Consider the following 18669-nt stretch of genomic DNA (forward strand, 5'->3'; position numbering starts at 1 on the left):
ATTTTGTAAAATATCCCTCCATCTGGGTTTGTCTCATGTTTTTCTCATAGTTAGACTGGGGTTGTGGGCCTTTGGGGAAGAGTCCCAACAGAGATGAGGTGTCCTTCTCCTCATGTCACAGTGGGGGATATCTGATATCATCATGACTTCTCACTGGTCATGTTACCCTTGATTGCTTGGATAAGGTGGTGTCTGCTGGGTTTCTCCACTGCCCGGTTACTCTGTTACTCTGTTACTCTGTTTCCCTTTCCAGAATCTCTCGTTTAGAAGTCTTAAAGTCCAGCTCACTCTCAAGAGAAGGGGAATTAAGCCTTGCCTTCTGGACTGTCTTACAACTTTTGTCTGCTGTACTTATCTCTCTCCCCAAATATTCATGCTTATGGAAAAATAGCTACTGTTTACTCTCATCTTCCAAGACACCCCCCCTCTGCCCTGGGATTTTTTGTCCATTCACTTTCATCCCCCCCCCACCACATGCTGCTGATTCTTATCATCTTCCTCAAAGATTGTGATCCTTGCTGCATTTGGGTCATGACTGCACCCCTCCTCTTCCCTCTAAACACCTCCCACCAAGAGGCGGTGCTGACCCACAGAGCAAGAACCTCACCTCTTCATAAGGTGGTGGGGAGGGAAACTTTAAAGACTATGAATATATACAAATTTATAATTTCTGTTGCTGTTACATATGCTTATTAACAGTGTGTTTAATCTGTTCCATTTCTGCATGTCTGGGCTCATGCAGCTCATTAAGAGAATGACTGCTCAGGTTAACCGCTGCTACTGAAGAGTTGCCTCAGCACCGCCTAGTGGCAAAGCAGGTGCAGTTCTGGGAAGCACTGAAAATGGGTGCCTGTGAATAGGAGTACAAAATGTTTGAGTCCCCGAGATGTGTCAGATGGAGAATGGGGGAAGGAGGAATACTTAGTCTGGGAGCCTGGTGGAGGAGGGGCATTTTTTGGGTGAAGGTGTCAGATCCGAGTTCTTTTTTTTTTTTTTAAATTAGGCTCTGTCTTCCTTTTATTTTTATTTTTTTTAAAAGATTTTATTTATTTATTCAACAGAGATAGAGACAGCCAGCGAGAGAGGGAACACAAGCAGGGGGAGCGGGAGAGGAAGAAGCAGGCTCATGGCAGAAGAGCCTGATGTGGGGCTCGATCCGATAACGCCGGGATCACGCCCTGAGCTGAAGGCAGACGCTTAACCGCTATGCCACCCAGGCGCCCCCAGATCCGAGTTCTTGAAAGCAATGCTTGCTCTTTGTTTCTTTTCTGTCTATATCCATGTGAAACCATTTTATTTTTTTGAATAAAAATTGTATATATTTAAGGTCTACAGTAGGACGAATTGTTATACATATGCATAGTAAAATGATGACTATAGTCAAATTAATTAGCATATCATCTCCTCACATCGATACCATTTTTGTGTGTGTGATGAGAGCACCTGAAATCTACTCTCTAGGCACATGTCCGGTATTCAGTACAGTATTAGTAACTATAGTCATTATGCTGTCTGTTAGATCAGTTTCCCCCACCTTCCCACCCCTGATAGCCACAATTCTGTTCTCTGCTTCTCACTATTCAACTTGTTTAGAGTCCACATATATGTGAGACCATGCATTCTTTTTTTGTGTGTGTGTCTGGTTTATTTCACTTAGCATAATGCCTTTTAGGTTCATCCATGTTGTTGCAAATGGCAGGATCTCTTGTTTTTAAGGCTGAATAACACACACACACACACACACACACACACACACACACACACACATCTTCCTTAACTTACAATAGGGTTATGTCTAATAAACCCATCACTTAAATGGTAAATTGAAAATATTTTACTTTGAAAATGCATTTAATATTTAGCTAGTGAACATCATAGCTGAGCCTAGCCTACCTTAAATATGGTCAGAACACTTACATTAGCCTACAGTTGGGCAAAATCATCTAACACGAAGCCCATTTTACAACACTGTGTTGAATATCTCATGTAATGTATTAAATGCTTTACTGAAAATGAAAAACCAGATAGTTCTCAGTTTATTGGTTTACCTTCGTGATCGCGTGGTTGGCTGCGAGCTGTGGCTCACTGCTGCGGCCTAGCATCACACGAGGGTATCATATTGCAGAGCTCAGGAAAAGATCAAAATTCAAAATTTAAAGTACAGTTTTTTCTGAATGTGTATCACTTTTGTGCTATCATAGAATGAGAAATTGTTAAGTTGAATCATTGTAAATTTGGGACTGTCTCTCTTTCTCTCTCTCTCTATCACAGCTTCTTTATTCATCTGTTAATGGATACTTAGGTTGTTTCCATATTTTGACTATTGTGCCTAATGCCACAATGAATATGGGAGCACAGATACTTTTTGAGATCCTGCGAAGGGATTGATGGATCATATAATAGTTCTATTTTTATTTTTTTAAGGAACCTTCATACTGTTGTCTATAATAGCTGTACCAATTTACATTCTCCCCAAAAGTGTATAAAGTTTCTCTTTTCTCCACATCCTTACTAGCACTTTTTATCTTTTATTTATTTATTTTTGTTAATAACCATTCTAATAGGTGTGAAGTGATATCTCATTCTGATGATCAGTGATGTTGAGCACCTTCTCATGTACCTGTTGGCCATTTATATGTCTTTTTGGAAAAATAACCATTTTAGGTCCTTCACCCATTTTTTTAATTGGGTTGCTTGCTTTTTTGCTATTGTATGAGCTCCTCGCATATTTTGGATAGTAACCCGTTATCAGATATATGGTTTTCAAGTATTTTCTCCCATTATGTGGGTTGCCTTTCATTTTGTTGATTGTTTTCTTGGTTGAGCAGAAGCTTATCAATATTGTTACTCCGTATAGGATAGACTGCTGTGTTGATGCTGAGTAGAAAGCCATAATTTGCCCCCCTGAGGGTCTCTTCTGATACTTGTATTCCCATTGGCTTCCTTTCCTTGATTCAGGTACTGTGAGAGTGGCTGAGGGCTCAGAGCAGAGGAATAGTGGGCGTATGAATGGAAAGGACTTTGGTAGAAAGAGGTGTGATAGTGTTATGGCCAGCATGGTTAGGTTGCATCAAAAGTAGACCCAAGCGGTTGCTCTGGTAAACTAGGGAACAATGAGACTGTCACTCTTCAGATACACTCCTTCATTACAGCCCTTGATTGGGGGCTGATACAGTTCTGTATGGAAACGAACTGGCACTGTGCTTCCCAGACTTCTCTCCACCTTGACCTCCTCTAGCACATATTATTCAGCAGTAAATATTTATCCTGTCTCATAGTTGTTTTTACTCATTTTCTTACCCTATTTTTTTCTTTGTTTCTCTTCCATTGAAACAAGCCTGTGTGTGTGTATAAATAAAACTCTAGGTTTATATATTCAGGTTACAAACGTGTTAAAACAGTGTTAGTTATTTGCCTCGCCCTCCAGAATGTCAGCTCTGTGACAGTAGGGACTTTGTTTTTGTGGTGATTGTATCCCCAGAGCCTGGACTGGGGGCCCAGCACATGCTAGGCATTTGATAAATATTTGCCAAGTTATTCATAAATGTTGTCCTTGACCTGTTTATAATATGAGGTGCTTTGCTTTTGCCACTCTTGAGATTCCCAGAATGTCTTATTTTGGTTTTGCAGAGTTAGGGTGGGTGGGAGCAGGGTTCAAGGGTACTGTGGATTTTACTTGCTTCCTTTGGAAGGACAGTCTGTAGCTGTGGCTTGTTCCTCATCTCAGATTCTAGGCCAGCTTCACGCAGATGCGGATGGAAGTGAGGCTCTTACCTTTGAGAACATTACTTGTGTTCACAGCTGTGTCTTCTTGGTCAGAGAATGGATTTCAAAAGGACAGTGACAGAATCCGAACTCTGAGAAGTGAAATGTTCTACCCCAATTCTGTATCACCCTTGAGATCTGAAGCTTAGCCAGGAGCCACACACATTCGTGGCTGAAGCAAGGCACAGTCTGGGACAGCAGCGAGACCCCTTTCTGTAGCTGTGTTGATGGTTGTGGCTGTGGCTGAATTTCTCATTGTCCTGGTTGGAAATAGAGTCCTTCTGGTCTGGGGTTTTGGAGAATGGATCCGAAAATGTAAAGGGATCCCCAGCTCATTGTCCTGGGTGTGCTGGCCCCTCAGGGTCTTCTACTGCAGGAAGGTCATGACCCCTGAACACACTCTGCTTGTTGCTGAAGCAGAGGGCTTGGGGCTGGGTTTTTGGTTTCTTCTAGGATCTTTCGAGATCACTTTGCTCCTTCCTCCACACCCATGTTGCCTTCCTCAGAAGCTAGCCTCGCCTTCCTCCTTCTTTCTAATTCAATTCCTCTTTCTCCTTGTTTCCCCATAGTTTCTGATCTGGTCTGACTACTGTATTGGTTTTCTGCGTGCGGTGTAACAGCACATACTCAGCAATTTAAAACAACACACACATTTACGTCACAGTTTCTGTGGCTAAAGAGTCCAGGCACAGCCTTAAGTGGGCCCTCTGCACAGAGTCTTAAAAGCTGTAGTCAAGATGTTGACTGGAATGTGGTTTTTTTGGAGCTCAGGGAGCTTTTCCAAGCTCACTGGTTGTTTGCAGAATTCAGTTCCTTGCAGTTGTTCCACAAAGGTCCCTGTTTTCCTGCTGCTGTCTTCTGGGGACCAATCTCAGCACCCCACAGTTCTTGCCATGTGTCTCTCTCACAGCCTGGTAGCCGGATTCTTCAAGGTCAGTAGGAGGGCCCAGTTTCTCTTCCAAGACTTCAACTGATTAAATTAGGCCCACCCAGGGTAATTTTTTTGAGTAGCTCAAATGCAACTGATGTAATTACATTTGCAAAAGCCCTTTATCTTTGCCATATAATGTAAGCTAGTTGTAGAAGTGACAGCCTGTCTTACTTACAGTCCCACCCTACTCAAGGGTTATTCAGGGTATGTACACCGAGGGGTGGAAATCTTAGAAGCCGTCTTAGAGTTCAGCCTTCCATAAACATTTGTGTTAGGCTGGTCCTAGGGAAGTTGGAGTCTGCACAATAAATGAAACACTTTCCTATATTTGTTGATAACTGTGCTAGTCTTTTTTCACTTATTTGAGCTCATTTCCTTCCCCTGAGACCTTGGTGAGAGATATGTGCTGAGTCATGTGTGTGTGGGTAATTGATCATAAAGGACAGATGACCTCAAAGACTCAGATTAGCGGTAATGGCTCCTCTCCCTGACTTCCAGTTTTTTATTGTTTGGCACTTAAATGTACTGTTTTTGTTCTCTGATTGTTTTCTTCCCTAAAATTTCCCCTGCTTCTCTCTTTGATAGTGAAATATATTTTACTTTATTATTATTTTTTTGATAATGAAATATGTTTTAAATTTGAGTTTATTCAGCTTTCATGCTTTAATGTTCAGAATACTTTTTATAAAAATAAACAAATTTTATAATATAAGCTCCATTTGACACTGTATAAAACCTGAGAATGTTTTGATTTGATCTTCTTATTGAGAGGTCTTGATATATTATGTGCTAGTGTCTAGATGCTAGCTCATGACCCTTGAGAAGGGGAGTTGGTGTCTGTAGTATTATTTTAAATCTCTGAGTGTTGGCTCAGAGTGCATTCATGCGGATGCAAATACAGAGGGGATCATAACTTCTAAACTCTCTGTGCCTGGTCACAGCTGTTCAGTCTTGAAGGACAGGTTCCAGAAGGGCAAGTCCAGATTTTGTGGTGTGAAAACTTACCTTGAGGGTGGTATCACGCTCCGGGGATCTGAGGCTCAGCCACAGCCACACACGTTCGTCTGCTGAAGCAGGACATCTTCTGTGACAGAAGTGAGAGACTCCTTCCTGTCCCCAGCCATGCTGACTGCTGCCCTAACACTGCTGATGGTGGTGGCAGTGGCCGAATTTCTCATTGGCCTGGTTGGAAATGGAGTCCTTATGGTCTGGAGTTTTGGAGAATGGGTCAGAAAATTCAACGGGTCCTCATACAACCTCATTGTTCTGGGCCTGGCTGTCTGCCGATTTCTCCTGCAGTGGCTGATTATGATGGACTTAAGCCTGTTTCTGCTTTTCCAGAGCAGTCATTGGCTTCACAATCTCAGTGTCTTCTGGATCCTGGTAAGCCAGGCCAGCCTCTGGTTTGCCACTTTCCTCAGTGTCTTCTACTGCAGGAAGATCACGACCCTTGAACACCCTGTCTGCTTGTGGCTGAAGCAGAGGGCCTATTGCCTGAGTCTCTGGTGCCTTCTGGGGTACCTCATGATCAGTTTGGTAGCTGTAGCCCGCATTGGCTTAAAGCCCTATCATCTTTCCCAAGGCAACAGCAGCATTCTGTACCCCCTCAAAAGCTGTCACTACCTGTATATATTAAAGCTCAATGCAGGAAGTGGGTTGCCTCTGATGGTATTTCTTGTTTCTTCCGGGATGCTGATTGTCTCTTTGTATAGACACCACAAGAAGATGAAGGTGCATACAGCTGGTAGGAGAGATGCTCGGGCCAAGGCTCACATCACTGTCCTGAAGTCCTTGGGCTGCTTCCTTATCCTTCATGTGGTTTACATTCTGGCCAGCCCCTTTTCCATCGTCTCCAAGTCTTCTGCTAATGTCCTCATTGTCTTCATCTCCGAGACAGTCATGGCTGCCTACCCTTCTCTTCATTCTGTCATATTGATCATGGGGAATCCCAGGGTGAAGCAGACTTGTCAGAGAATTCTGTGGAAGACAGTGTGTGCTTGGAGAGCCTAGAGAAACGTGTGCTCAGAATACTCTTTCGAGACACTTTTTGGTAGCTCTCTATATGGGAGCTGACTTTCTTATCTTTTAAATTTTTTCTTCTCTGACACCAAATCAACAAATGAGCTACAGAAATACAGAGTAAAAACTAATACTGTTTCTCTTTTGGCAGTGTGAAGTCTAACTGTTTTATTGTATTATAGAAATCAAGGCTGGGGCTTTACTTTTGGTAAAGTAGGTGTTATATCTGTTCATATATATACTAAATAATTCATTTCTTTTTAAATTACATATATAAGTTGTGTTTTTCCTATTATAGGGAACAGAGATTAGGAATAATTAATATAGAGATCATTAATTTTTATTAAATTTCACCTATCCATTAATGTTAGTTGTTTTAGATAAGCTTTTTTAAAAAAAGAAGTATCAAATAATTTTCCCATTTCTCTACTGTAGTAGTTTTAGTTATCTAACTGAAAAACAAAACAACACATCTTTATATTTCTAGAAGGTCCTTTGAGGCCTAGACTTGCTTTTTACAATAAAAGTCAGTTGATCTTCTAGCTCAGGACCTATAAAGGAACAAGATGGGAATGAGGGGAACTTGCTTACTCAGAAAGAGCACTGCTCCCTGAAGAGGTGAAGCCTCATCCTCTTTGCTCCGCTCTGGTCTCTGTACAGACTGAAGTCAGTTTGAGCAAACCACATCTGTGAGTTGGATGGAGATCATCTATGTCAAATCCATGGCAGCAGGAACTGTGTCTTTTTCTGTCTTCTCCTAGGTTCCTGATGCCCAGAATACTCCCTAGCTTATAATACACAGTAAATATTTTCTAAATGATCAATTAGCTATGTTAACTAGTCTTTCGATTTCGCTTTTGTGTTATAAAGAAACTGAGACCCAGAGAGGGCAATGGCCTGCCCAGGGTTTTGTAGAGATTCCAGTGTAGTGCTGGGACCAGAACTCAGTTTTCTGACTCTGGGGCCCGGGCTCTTTCCTTGGACAACATGCTACCTTCCTAAACAGCTAGCTTTGCCTTTGGCGTCTCTGAATCCCATCCCTCTTCCTATGTGCTTTCTCAGTCATCTTTGTAGTTTTGTTTGAGCACGTTTCTTTTGGTACAGTTCCAGGGGATCTGGAATTCGAAGGACAATACTTGATATACTTACAATTTTTTTCACTTCTTAGGAACCATGCTTATCTACTTTCATTAATCTATTCTACCCAACATGTGTCTTTTCCTTACCTAAAGCTGTGAACTGAAGTACATGCTAGACACCTGTGGATGTTAGTCATCACGAAGGGGAGAACTGGCTCCTCTGATTTCATTGTGCATCGTGTGAGGTCAAGCACTGTGTTTTGTCTTCTGGGAATGAAAATATCCATCCATTTCAAGTGGAGAGATGCTGCTCCTTGGTTATATTTTTAGTAATAGGATGAATTTTCCATTATGCTGTGCCTGTCTTTATACAAATGTCCTTTGTGACCAGTTGTAAGAATGATAACAGTACCTCCCATTTGTATTGGGCTTTACATTTTATCAGGTATTCTTATATATTGCCCATTATCTTATTTGATTTTAATAACAACTCTATGTAGTTAATATTTCCATCCTCATTTTATAGATCACAAAACTCAGGCTGGAGTAGTGATTTGCTCAAGGTCATCAGCTGGTAAATGGTGCAGGTAAAATAGTCCCAGAGTTTTGGACTGCAGGTCTTACGCATTTTCCAGTAAACCTTAAGTTCCTCTTGTTCATACTTATAAGACTTCATGCTGGGATGAGCCTGTGGAATACTCAAGTTTATGAGTATTTTTCGGCAGATGAAATAAACAACTCATCTTTCAAGTTTGTTGTAACTTGAAAGGTATTGGTGGGTTGCCTGGGAGCCAAGATCCCAATCATGACTGAAGTTTCTATGACTGGCTCTTCCTAGGGACAAAACACTTGCATTTTCCCACTTTTTGGGATTAGATTTCCTTCCTTTTCTAAACATGATTTAGCTCACGATGGGTGTGAGGCTGCTTTGTGTTTTATCCAAGAAAACAAATCTGGAGGCAAATCTGTGCTCTTGAACTGATGCCTATGTAAATCTTTTCTAGTTTGCATTCCCAGGGCTGCAGCTGGATCCATGTACATGTGCATATGTGCCTGTGTGCGTGCGTGGATGTGTATAGATATCACTAGCCTTTCTTTCTGTTGTGTCGTATGATGCAGCCTGGGGAGGACTAACAAGTTTCAAACAGGAGCATGTTTCTATTCCACTCCCCATTGTTAGTCTCACTGCCCAGATATAGTCATATTTTGCCATTTGCCTTAGTTTTTGTAGCGATTACTTTCACAACTCTAAGATTTTGCCTCTTTTACTTGGTGTAACAACTTTGAACTGTAACTTTTGAATCCCATCCATCAGAGTTTGGGGATTATCTCACTTAACCCCAAAACCATTCTCCTCTCCTAAATTTGATTAGTTTTGTTTGTCATTAATTGTATAACTTTAAGTAATATATTTTTAACTTTACTGTTTTGAAACACAACTTATGATAGTGTCTGCAGAATCTGAATTATGTAGAAGGAAGAAATTAGTGCTTCATCTGTCCTGTACTTTTCCCATATCCTATCTCATGTTCAACTTCAAATGACTTAAAGAGAAAATACATTTGTTGGAAGGAAATTGGCTGTCTCACAGAATCAATGAGAAGACTGGAAAGTCAAGATCAGAATGGGAACGAAGAGAGTTTAAACAACTGAGAACACGACCAAGTCACTCCCTGGGGACTGATGCTGGCACCACCACACACGTTTCGACTGTCAGCATTATGCCTCTGATATGGCCAGTGCCTCTGTGAATGTGCCCCTGAGTCCTAGCTCCAAGGTCCAAAGTCCTGCCTGTGAGCCTGTGGTTGGCTGATTCTAGGTCACACACCTGCTGTCTGATTTCTTCTTGGCTTCTGAAATATGTATTTTTAAATGAAATAAAATAACTCAATAATTAGATTAAGCAGCAGAATTGATATAGATGATGGTAAATTAATGAAGACTTAAACTGTAATTAATGAACTGGAAGTTTAGCTCAAAGAACACTTAGAAAAAAACAGGAAGCTGTAAAAAGATGGAAAATGTAAAAGAAAAGAACAGCTATATGGCACTGGAAATAACAGAGTAGTTATTGTGTAACTGGAGTCCCAAAAGAGATGGGAAAAATGAATGGAAGGAATGAAACAGTTGAAGAATTAATGACCAAGAGTCGCACCAAGTTAAAGAAAGGTAAAAAAACCAGGTTGGAAAGGTGCAAAGACAGAAAAGATGGAGAACCCTTCACACTTAAGAACATTACAGAAGAATTTAGGACTATCAAAGAGGGGGGTGCCTGAGTGTGCAGTTGGTTAAGTGTTCAAGTCTTGGTTTTGGCTCAGGTCATGATCTTGGGGTCCTGTTATTGAGCTCTGTGTTGGGCTCCACGCTTAGTGTGGAGTCTGCTTGAGATTCTCTCTCTCCCTGTGCCTCTGCCCCCCCTCGTGTTCTCAAATAAATAAATAAATAAAATCTTAAAAAAAAAGACTATCAAAGAGGAAAGTTTATAAGGATATCATAAGAATATCAAAGGAAGTTTATAAAACTTCAAGAGAGAAAGAGCAGATCACGAATATGAGTGATACTTCTCAGTAGAATGTAGAAGAAAAAAATTTTGCATTACGCTTTATTTTAGTAAATACTTCATTCTTATTTTCAAATAACACCAAGAAGAAAAGTTGAAAAGTATTTTTCTGGCTAGCAGCGTATGTTAGTATTGATTATATACAGGGAGTGAGTTATGAAAATGTCAGTGAAGACTTAGTGCATTGATGATCATGAGGTTAGTGAGCAGATTCTGAAATGTTTTAACAAACAAGGAAGATCTTGAAATTCTAAAGGATTTTGAAAGAATGTGAAATCACATTCACAAGTGAACTAAAGGAGTCAATGTTGAATATAATTGGAGATGATTCTAAGTTTCTAGCACAAATAATTGCCAGTGCTATACAACTTGATAGAGTGAAGTAATGGAAATCGGAGAAATAGACAAAAAAATTAAACATAAAGGTTGAAGACAAAAGAAACTATCAGGAGCAGCTTACTCTCAAGGAGAAAGCCTTAACAGTATATGGCATTTTAAGAAAGAAGCTGAAAACAGCTGAAGTGCTTTCCCTTAGTGGGACACTAAGTAGAGTGGCTTCAAGACCTCTACATTCTACACTTAAGTTACTGGCAAAATTATGAGTAAAGATTAGGTAGCTGTGAAAACATTTATCCTGTATTTTTAAAAAGTGTATTGTTAAATGAGACTATTTTCTGGTTCAGATTTTTAGACTATAATGAAACTCATCTATACAAATTACTGTGCTCAAAGATTTGAAAGAACAAGTCCCAGCTTAAGAGTTGTGAATGATTGACTGAGGCTGAGTGCAAAGGCTTGCAGAGACATATTTTTCTAGGATTTTTGGGGGCTTTTTTTGGTGTGTCATCCTTGCACAAGGGTCATGCTAATCTTCTGTATTGTTTCAGTTTTAGTATATGTGTTGCCAAAGTGAGGACTCTTTCTAGGATTTTTATTAGGATTGTTTTTATTTCAGTTAGTGCTCTGGTTACAAAGATGCGTAAGTTTTCAGTAGTCTAATTCCACATTATTTTCCTCATAAGGCCTTTTATTTTTTGTGTATGATTTTACAGAGTTTGAAATTTTATAAGAACACCTATATAACTTGATAGCAGGAAGGTTAATTTGTCATAGGTTTGTCATGAGGATTAAATGAATTAATACATGTAAAGTGCTTAGGAGAGTGCCTGGTGTACAGTAATAGCTATAACTATTTATCCTTAATATTGTTATCATACTAGTCTTTGGGAAAAATAACTTTAAATATTTGCACTGGCAAGGAATAATTAAAGACACAGAAAACAGAATAGAAATGCCAGGTAAATATGGTTTGGCAGTGGCTCCTAAGTTTGTGGGTACTTCACCATCCCTTGTTATTTTCTTCAACCCTGCCCACACCTTTATAAATCTTTTATCAAATTCTCTTAAAGTATCTCTTTGTGTGTATTGCTTCTTCTGATATATATATTAAAAAGTTAAGTTTGTTCTTTGGAAAGACTTACAAGATAGAAAATCCACTGTCAAGATAGATTAATAAAAGAGAAAAGCTGATGACATTATCTTGTATATAGAAAATCCTAAGGAATCCATGATAAAAAAATAATAGAAGTGATAAACAACAAGTTTACAGATACAAGATCAATATACTAAAGTCAGTTGAATATACACTAGCAATGAATATTTCAAAATGAAATTAAGAAAACTCATTTGTAGTTGTATTAGAAAGAATAAGATATGTAGGAATATTTTGACAGAAGACATATAAGACTACACTGAAAACTGTTTAAAAAATTGTGAAAGAAATTAAAGAGACCTTAATAAATTGATAGACATACCATGTTCATGGATAGGAATACTTAATATTGTTAAGATATCAGTACTCCCCAAATTGATCTACAGATCAGCACATCTCTATCTGAATCCCAGTTGTCTTTTTTTTTCCCCTCAGAAATTGACATTTATATGGCTTTGCAGGAGACCCATAATAACCAAAGAACAAATATGGGGGATTCACACTTCTCAATTTTAAAATTTAGTGCAAGTAGGGGAAGAAAGGGATAAAGAAAGGGGGGGGTAATCAGAAGGGGGAATGAAACATGAGAGACTATGGACTATGAGAAACAAACTGAGGACTTCAGAGGGGAGGGGGGTGGGGGAATGGGATAGACCAGTGATGGGTAGTAAGGAGGGCACGTATTGCATGGTGCACTGGGTGTTATACACAACTAATGAATCATCGAGCCTTACATCGGAAACCGGGGATGTACTGTATGGTGACTAACATAATATAATAAAAAATCATTAAAAAAATAAATAAATAAAATTTAGTGCAAAGCTATAGTAATTAGGACAGTGTGGTACTGGTGTAAGGATAGACATATGAATGGATGGAATAGAATTGAGAGTCCAGAAATAAACCCTCATACTATGGTGAAATGATTTTAGTCAAGGGTGCCAAGATAATTTAACAATAAAAGAAGTCTTTTCAACAAATGGTCCTGGGGCAACTGGGATATCCACATGGAAAAGAATTAAATTGATCTTTACCTCACACTTTATACAAAAATTGACTAGAAATATATCACAGACCTAAGTGTAATACCTACAACTATACAACTATTGACAAAAACTTATGGGAATAAATCTTGGTGACCTTATGTTAAGCAGTGATTTTTTAGATATGACACCAAAAGCACAAGCAACAACAACAAAATAAGTGAATCAGACTTCAACAATTTAAAAAACATTTGTGCCACAAAGGACCCCATCAAGATAGTAAAAAGCCCAGTTACAGAATAGGAAAAAATATTGCAAATACTATATCTGATAAGAGACTTATGTCTGAGATTTATAAATAGTTCTTATAGCTCTATAGTAAAACGATCTTCTAATAAAAAACTGGATCAAGGCTTTGAATATTTTTTTCATAGAATGTATACCAGTGGTTAACAAGCACATGAAGGTGGGTCGACATCCTTAGTCATTAGGGGAGTGCAAATCAAAACCAGAATGAGATAACCACTTCATACCCACCAGGTGGCTAGAATAAAAAAAGACAATATTACATGTTAGTGAAGATGTGGAGAAATTGGAATTCTCATTTGTTACTGGTGGGAAATTGACTTTTTTTTTATTTGAGTGAGTTGACACACAATGTTAAATTAGTTTCAGGTGTATAACTTAGTGATTTGATAGGTTTATACATCATGCTATTAAAAACCATCATATTTTAAGATATGACTGTGTACCTGGAAACCCCCAATAATCTAAAAAATTTAGGACATAAATTAATTTAGAAAGGTAACTGGCTGTATATAAGGTTAATACACAAAACTTACTGTGTTTCTATATGGCAGTATGAAACGATTAGTGAACATGAGTTTTTAAAAGATGGTTTTTCACAGACTATAGTATTCTATAAAATTCGAAGACAGTTTTAGATAGTACAGGCTTTATGATGAAAGTTTCAGATTTTCAATTTTGGTTGCATATGAGATCAGTCTGGTAGATTAAAAATATCCCAATCCCCGGGTCATGCCCACGGCCAATAAATTAGAATCTCTGAGATATTATGTCTTTTATTTATTTATTTTTTAATGATTTTTTTATTATTATTATTATTATATTATGTTAGTCACCATACAGTACATCCCCGGTTTCCGATGTAAGGCTCGATGATTCATTAGTTGTGTATAACACCCAGTGCACCATGCAATACGTGCCCTCCTTACTACCCATCACCGGTCTATCCCATTCCCCCACCCCCCTCCCCTCTGAAGTCCTCAGTTTGTTTCTCATAGTCCATAGTCTCTCATGTTTCATTCCCCCTTCTGATTACCCCCCTTTCTTAATCCCTCTCTTCCCCTACCGATCATCCTAGTTCTTATGTTCCATAGATGAGAGAAATCATATGATAGTTGTCTTTCTCTGCTTGACTTATTTCACTTAGCATTATCTCCTCCAGTGCCGTCCATGTTGTAGCAAATGTTGAGAACTCGTTCTTTCTGATAGCTGAGTAATATTCCATCGTATATATGGACCACAACTTCTTAATCCAGTCATCTGTTGAAGGGCATCTTGGCTCCTTCCACAATTTAGCTATTGTGGACATTGCTGCTATGAACATTGGGGTGCATATGGCCCTTCTCTTCACTATGTCTGTATCTTTGGGGTAAATACCCAGTAGTGCAATGGCTGGGTCATAGGGTAGCTCAATTTTTAACTTTTTAAGGGACCTCCACACTGTTTTCCAGAGTGGCTGTACCAACTTGCATTCCCACCAACAATGTAGGAGGGATCCCCTTTCTTCACATCCTCTCCAACAATTGTTGTTTCTTGCCTTGTCTATTTTTGCCATTCTAACTGGTGTAAGGTGGTATCTCAGTGTGGTTTTGATTTGAATTTCCTTGATGGCTAATGATTTTGAACATTTTTTCATGTGTCTGTTAGCCATTTGTATGTCTTCATTGGAAAAGTGTCTGTTCATACCTTCTGCCCATTTTTTGATTTGTTTATTTGTTTCTCGTGTATTGAGTTTGAGAAGTTCTTTGTAGATCTTGGATACCAGTCCTTTATCTGTAGTGTCATTTGCAAATATATTCTCCCATTCCGTGGGCTGCCTCTTAGTTTTTCTGACTATTTCCTTGGATGTGTAGAAACTTTTAATCTTGATGAAGTCCCATAAATTCATTTTATCTTTTGTTTCTTTTGTCTTTGGGGATGTGTCATGAAAAAGGTTGCTTTGGCCGATGTCGTAGAGGTTGTTGCCTATGTTCTCCTCTAGAATTTTGATGGATTCCTGTCTCACATCGAGGTCTTTCATCCATTTGGAGTTTATTTTTGTGTATGGTGTGAGATAGTGGTCAAGTTTCATTCTCTTGCATGTAGCTGTCCAATTTTCCCAGCACCACTTATTGAAGAGACTGTCTTTTTCCCACCGGATGTTTTTTCCTGCTTTATCAAATATTAGTTGCCCAAAGAGCCGAGGGTCCATTTCTGGGCTCTCTATTCTGTTCCATTGGTCTATGTGTCTGTTTTTGTGCCCGTACCATGCTGTCTTTGTGATCACAGCTTTGTAGTACAGCTCGAAATCCGGCATTGTGATGCCCCCAGCTTTGTTTTTCCTTTTCAACAGTTCCTTGGTGATTCAGGGCCTTTTCTGTTTCCATACAAATTTAAGGACTGTTTGTTCCAGTTCTTTGAAAAATGTCCTTGGTATTTTGATCGGGATAGCATTGAAAGTGTAGATTGCTCTGGGTAGCATGGACATTTTAACTATGTTAATTCTTCCGATCCATGAGCATGGAATATCTTTCCATCTTTTTATGTCTTCCTCAATGTCTTTCAAGAGTGATTTATAGTTTCTAGAATATAGGTCCTTTACGTCTCTGGTTAAGTTAATTCCAAGGTAACGTATGGTTTTTGGTGCTATTGTAAATGGGATGGATTCCCTAATTTCTCTTTCTTCAGTCTCGTTATTCGTGTATAGAAATGCAACTGATTCCTGAGCATTTATTTTGTATCCTGCCACGTTACTGAATTGCTCTATAACTTCTAATAGTTTGGGAGTGGCTTCTTTTGGGTTTTCCATATAGAGTATCATGTCATCTGCAAAGAGAGACATTTTGACTTCTTCTTTGCCAATTTGAATACCTTTGATCCCTTTTTGTCGTCTGATTGCTGTTGCAAGGACTTCTACTACTATGTTGAATAATAGTGGCGAGAGTGGGCATCCTTGTTGAGTTCCTGATCTTAAGGGAAAGGCTTCCAGCTTTTCCCCATTGAGAATAATATTTGCAGTAGGCTTTTCATAGATGGCTTTTATGAGATTGAGAAATGTACCTTCTATTCCTACACTCTGAAGGGTTTTAATCAGGAAAGGATGCTGTATTTTGTCAAATGCTTTTTCGGCATCGATTGAGAGGATCATATGGTTCCTGAGTCTTTTCTTGTTGATATGATGTATCACGCTGATTGATTTGCGAATATTGAACCACGCTTGCATCCCAGGTATGAATCCCACTTGATCATGATGGATAATCCTTTTAATGTACTGTTGGATTCTATTAGCAAGTATCTTGTTGAGGATTTTGGCGTCCATATTCATTAGGGAAATCGGTCTGTAATTCTCCTTTTTGAGGGGGTCTTTGCCTGGTTTGGGGATCAAGGTAATATTGGCCTCATAGAATGAGTTTGGTAGCTTTCCTTCTGTTTCTATTTTTTGAAATAGCTTTAGGAGAATAGGTATTATTTCTTCTTTGAATGTTTGGTAGAATTCCCCAGGAAAACCGTCCGGGCCTGGAGTTTTGTTATTTGGAAGGTTGTTTATCACTGACTCAATCTCTTCATAATTAATTGGCCTGTTTAAGGAATCAATTTCTTCCGGTTTCAATCTTGGTAGTTTATAGGTTTCCAGGAAGGATTCCATCTCTTCCAGATTGCTTAGTTTATTGGCATATAGCTGTTGATAAAAATTTCTAATAATCCTTCCAATTTCAATGGTGCTCGTCGTGACCTCTCCTTTTTCATTCATAATTTTAATAATCTGGGTCCTTTCTCTTTTCTTTTGGATAAGTCTTGCCAGTGGTCTGTCAATTTTATTGATTCTCTCAAAGAACCAGCTTCTAGTCCTGTTGATCTGCTCTACTGTACTTCTGGTTTCTGCTTGATTGATTTCAGCTCTAATTTTGGTCAACTGCTTCCTCGTGCGTGGATTAGGCCTGTCCCTCTGTTGCTGTTCCAGCTTCTTGAGGTGAGAATATAAAAACTGCATTTTAGATTTTTCTATTCTTTTGAGTGAGGCTTGGATGGCTATGTATTTCCCCCTTAGGACTGCCTTTGCAGTATCCCATAGGTTTTGGACTGTTGTATTTTCATTCTCATTGGTCTCCATAAATTGTTTAATTTGATTTTTGATTTCCTGGTTTATCGAGTCATTCCTGAGCAGGATGGTTCTTAGTCTCCAAGTGTTTGAGTTTCTTCCAAATTTTTCCTTGTGGTTGAGTTCCAATTTCAGAGCGTTGTGGTCTGAGAAAATGCAGGGGATAATTTCAATCTTTTGGTATCGGTTGAGACCTGTTTTGTTTCCCAGAACATGGTCTATTCTTGAGAATGTTCCATGGGCATTAGAATAGAATGAGTATTCTTTGGTTCTGGGGTGTAGTGTTCTATATATATCTATGAGGTCCAACTCGTCGAGTATGGCATTCAAAGCCTTTGATTCTTTGCTTAGTTTTTGCCAGGGTGTTCTGTCTATTTCTGATAGTGGAGTGTTGAGGTCCCCTACTATTAATGTATTTTTATTTATATGTCTCTTTATTCTGGTTAAGAGTTGACTTGTGTATCTTGCTGCTCCCCTGTTGGGGGCATATATATTTATAATTGTCATATCCACTTGTTGAATACTTCCCTTAAGAATAATATAGTGCCCTTCTGCATCTCTAACTATAGTCTGTAGTTTAAAATCCAATTTATCTGATATGAGAATTGCTACCCCAGCTTTCTTTTGAGGTCCATTTGCGTGAAAGATGGTACTCCATCCCCTTACTCTCAGTCTGAATGCATCTTTGGGTTTGAAATGAGTCTCTTGTAGACAGCAAATGGATGGGTCATTTCTTTTTATCCAATCTGCAACCCTGTGGCGTTTTATCGGATGGTTCAAACCATTTACATTAAGACTGAGTACTGAGAGATATGATTTTAATGTTGCCATGTTGCCAGTAAAGTCTTTGTTTGTATTGGCTGTGACTTTCTGTTCTGTATCACTCTTGGGGCCTTTTTACTTTTATAGAACCCCCCGTAATATCTCCTGTAGGGCTGGTTTCGTGGTTACAAAATTGGTTAGTGACTGGCGATTCTGAAATGTCTTTATTTCTCCATCAATTCTGAATGACAGCCTTGCTGGATAAAGGATCCTTGGCTGCATGTTTTTCTCTGAAAGAGCTTTAAATATGCTCCCCCAACCCTTTCTCTCATTCCGGGTCTGTGTAGACAGGTCTGACGTAATTCTGATGCTTTTGCCTTGGTACGTGAGAAATTTCTTTGCCCTGGCCGCTTTCAATACTGTATCCTTGCATCTAATATTTGCGAATTGCACTATGACGTGACGTGGCGTAGGTTTGTCATGGTTGAGCTTTGGAGGGGTCCTCTCTGCCTCTTGGACACGAATGTTTGTTTCCCTTGCTAGATTAGGGAAGTTTTCAGCTACAATTTGTTCAAATATCTCTTCTAGACCTCTGTTTTTCTCCACCCCCTCAGGGATGCCGATGATTCTAACATTGGATCGTTTCATTGAGTCAGTAATCTCCCGTAACCTACATTCGTGGGCGTGGATTTTT

At 39.1% G+C, this 18669-nt stretch overlaps 2 protein-coding genes and 1 non-coding gene across 3 annotated transcripts in view; 2 read left to right on the forward strand and 1 right to left on the reverse strand.

Annotated features, from left to right (window-relative positions):
- Positions 1 to 18669, forward strand: part of SSBP1 (single stranded DNA binding protein 1) — a 103349-nt gene that overhangs the window by 40873 nt on the left and 43807 nt on the right. The window lies entirely within an intron of this gene.
- TAS2R5 (taste 2 receptor member 5) lies at positions 5453 to 9807 on the forward strand. Its single transcript, XM_026512477.4, has one exon. The coding sequence runs from the start codon at positions 5819 to 5821 to the stop codon at positions 6704 to 6706; it is 888 nt and encodes a 295-aa protein (XP_026368262.1). The 5' UTR covers positions 5453 to 5818; the 3' UTR covers positions 6707 to 9807.
- On the reverse strand, positions 11170 to 11271 carry LOC113267531 (U6 spliceosomal RNA). Its single transcript, XR_003320840.2, has one exon. It is a non-coding gene; the product is annotated as a U6 spliceosomal RNA (small nuclear RNA).

Source organism: Ursus arctos, unplaced genomic scaffold (assembly GCF_023065955.2).
Source record: "Ursus arctos isolate Adak ecotype North America unplaced genomic scaffold, UrsArc2.0 scaffold_3, whole genome shotgun sequence".
NCBI classification, from domain to species: Eukaryota; Metazoa; Chordata; class Mammalia; order Carnivora; family Ursidae; genus Ursus; species Ursus arctos.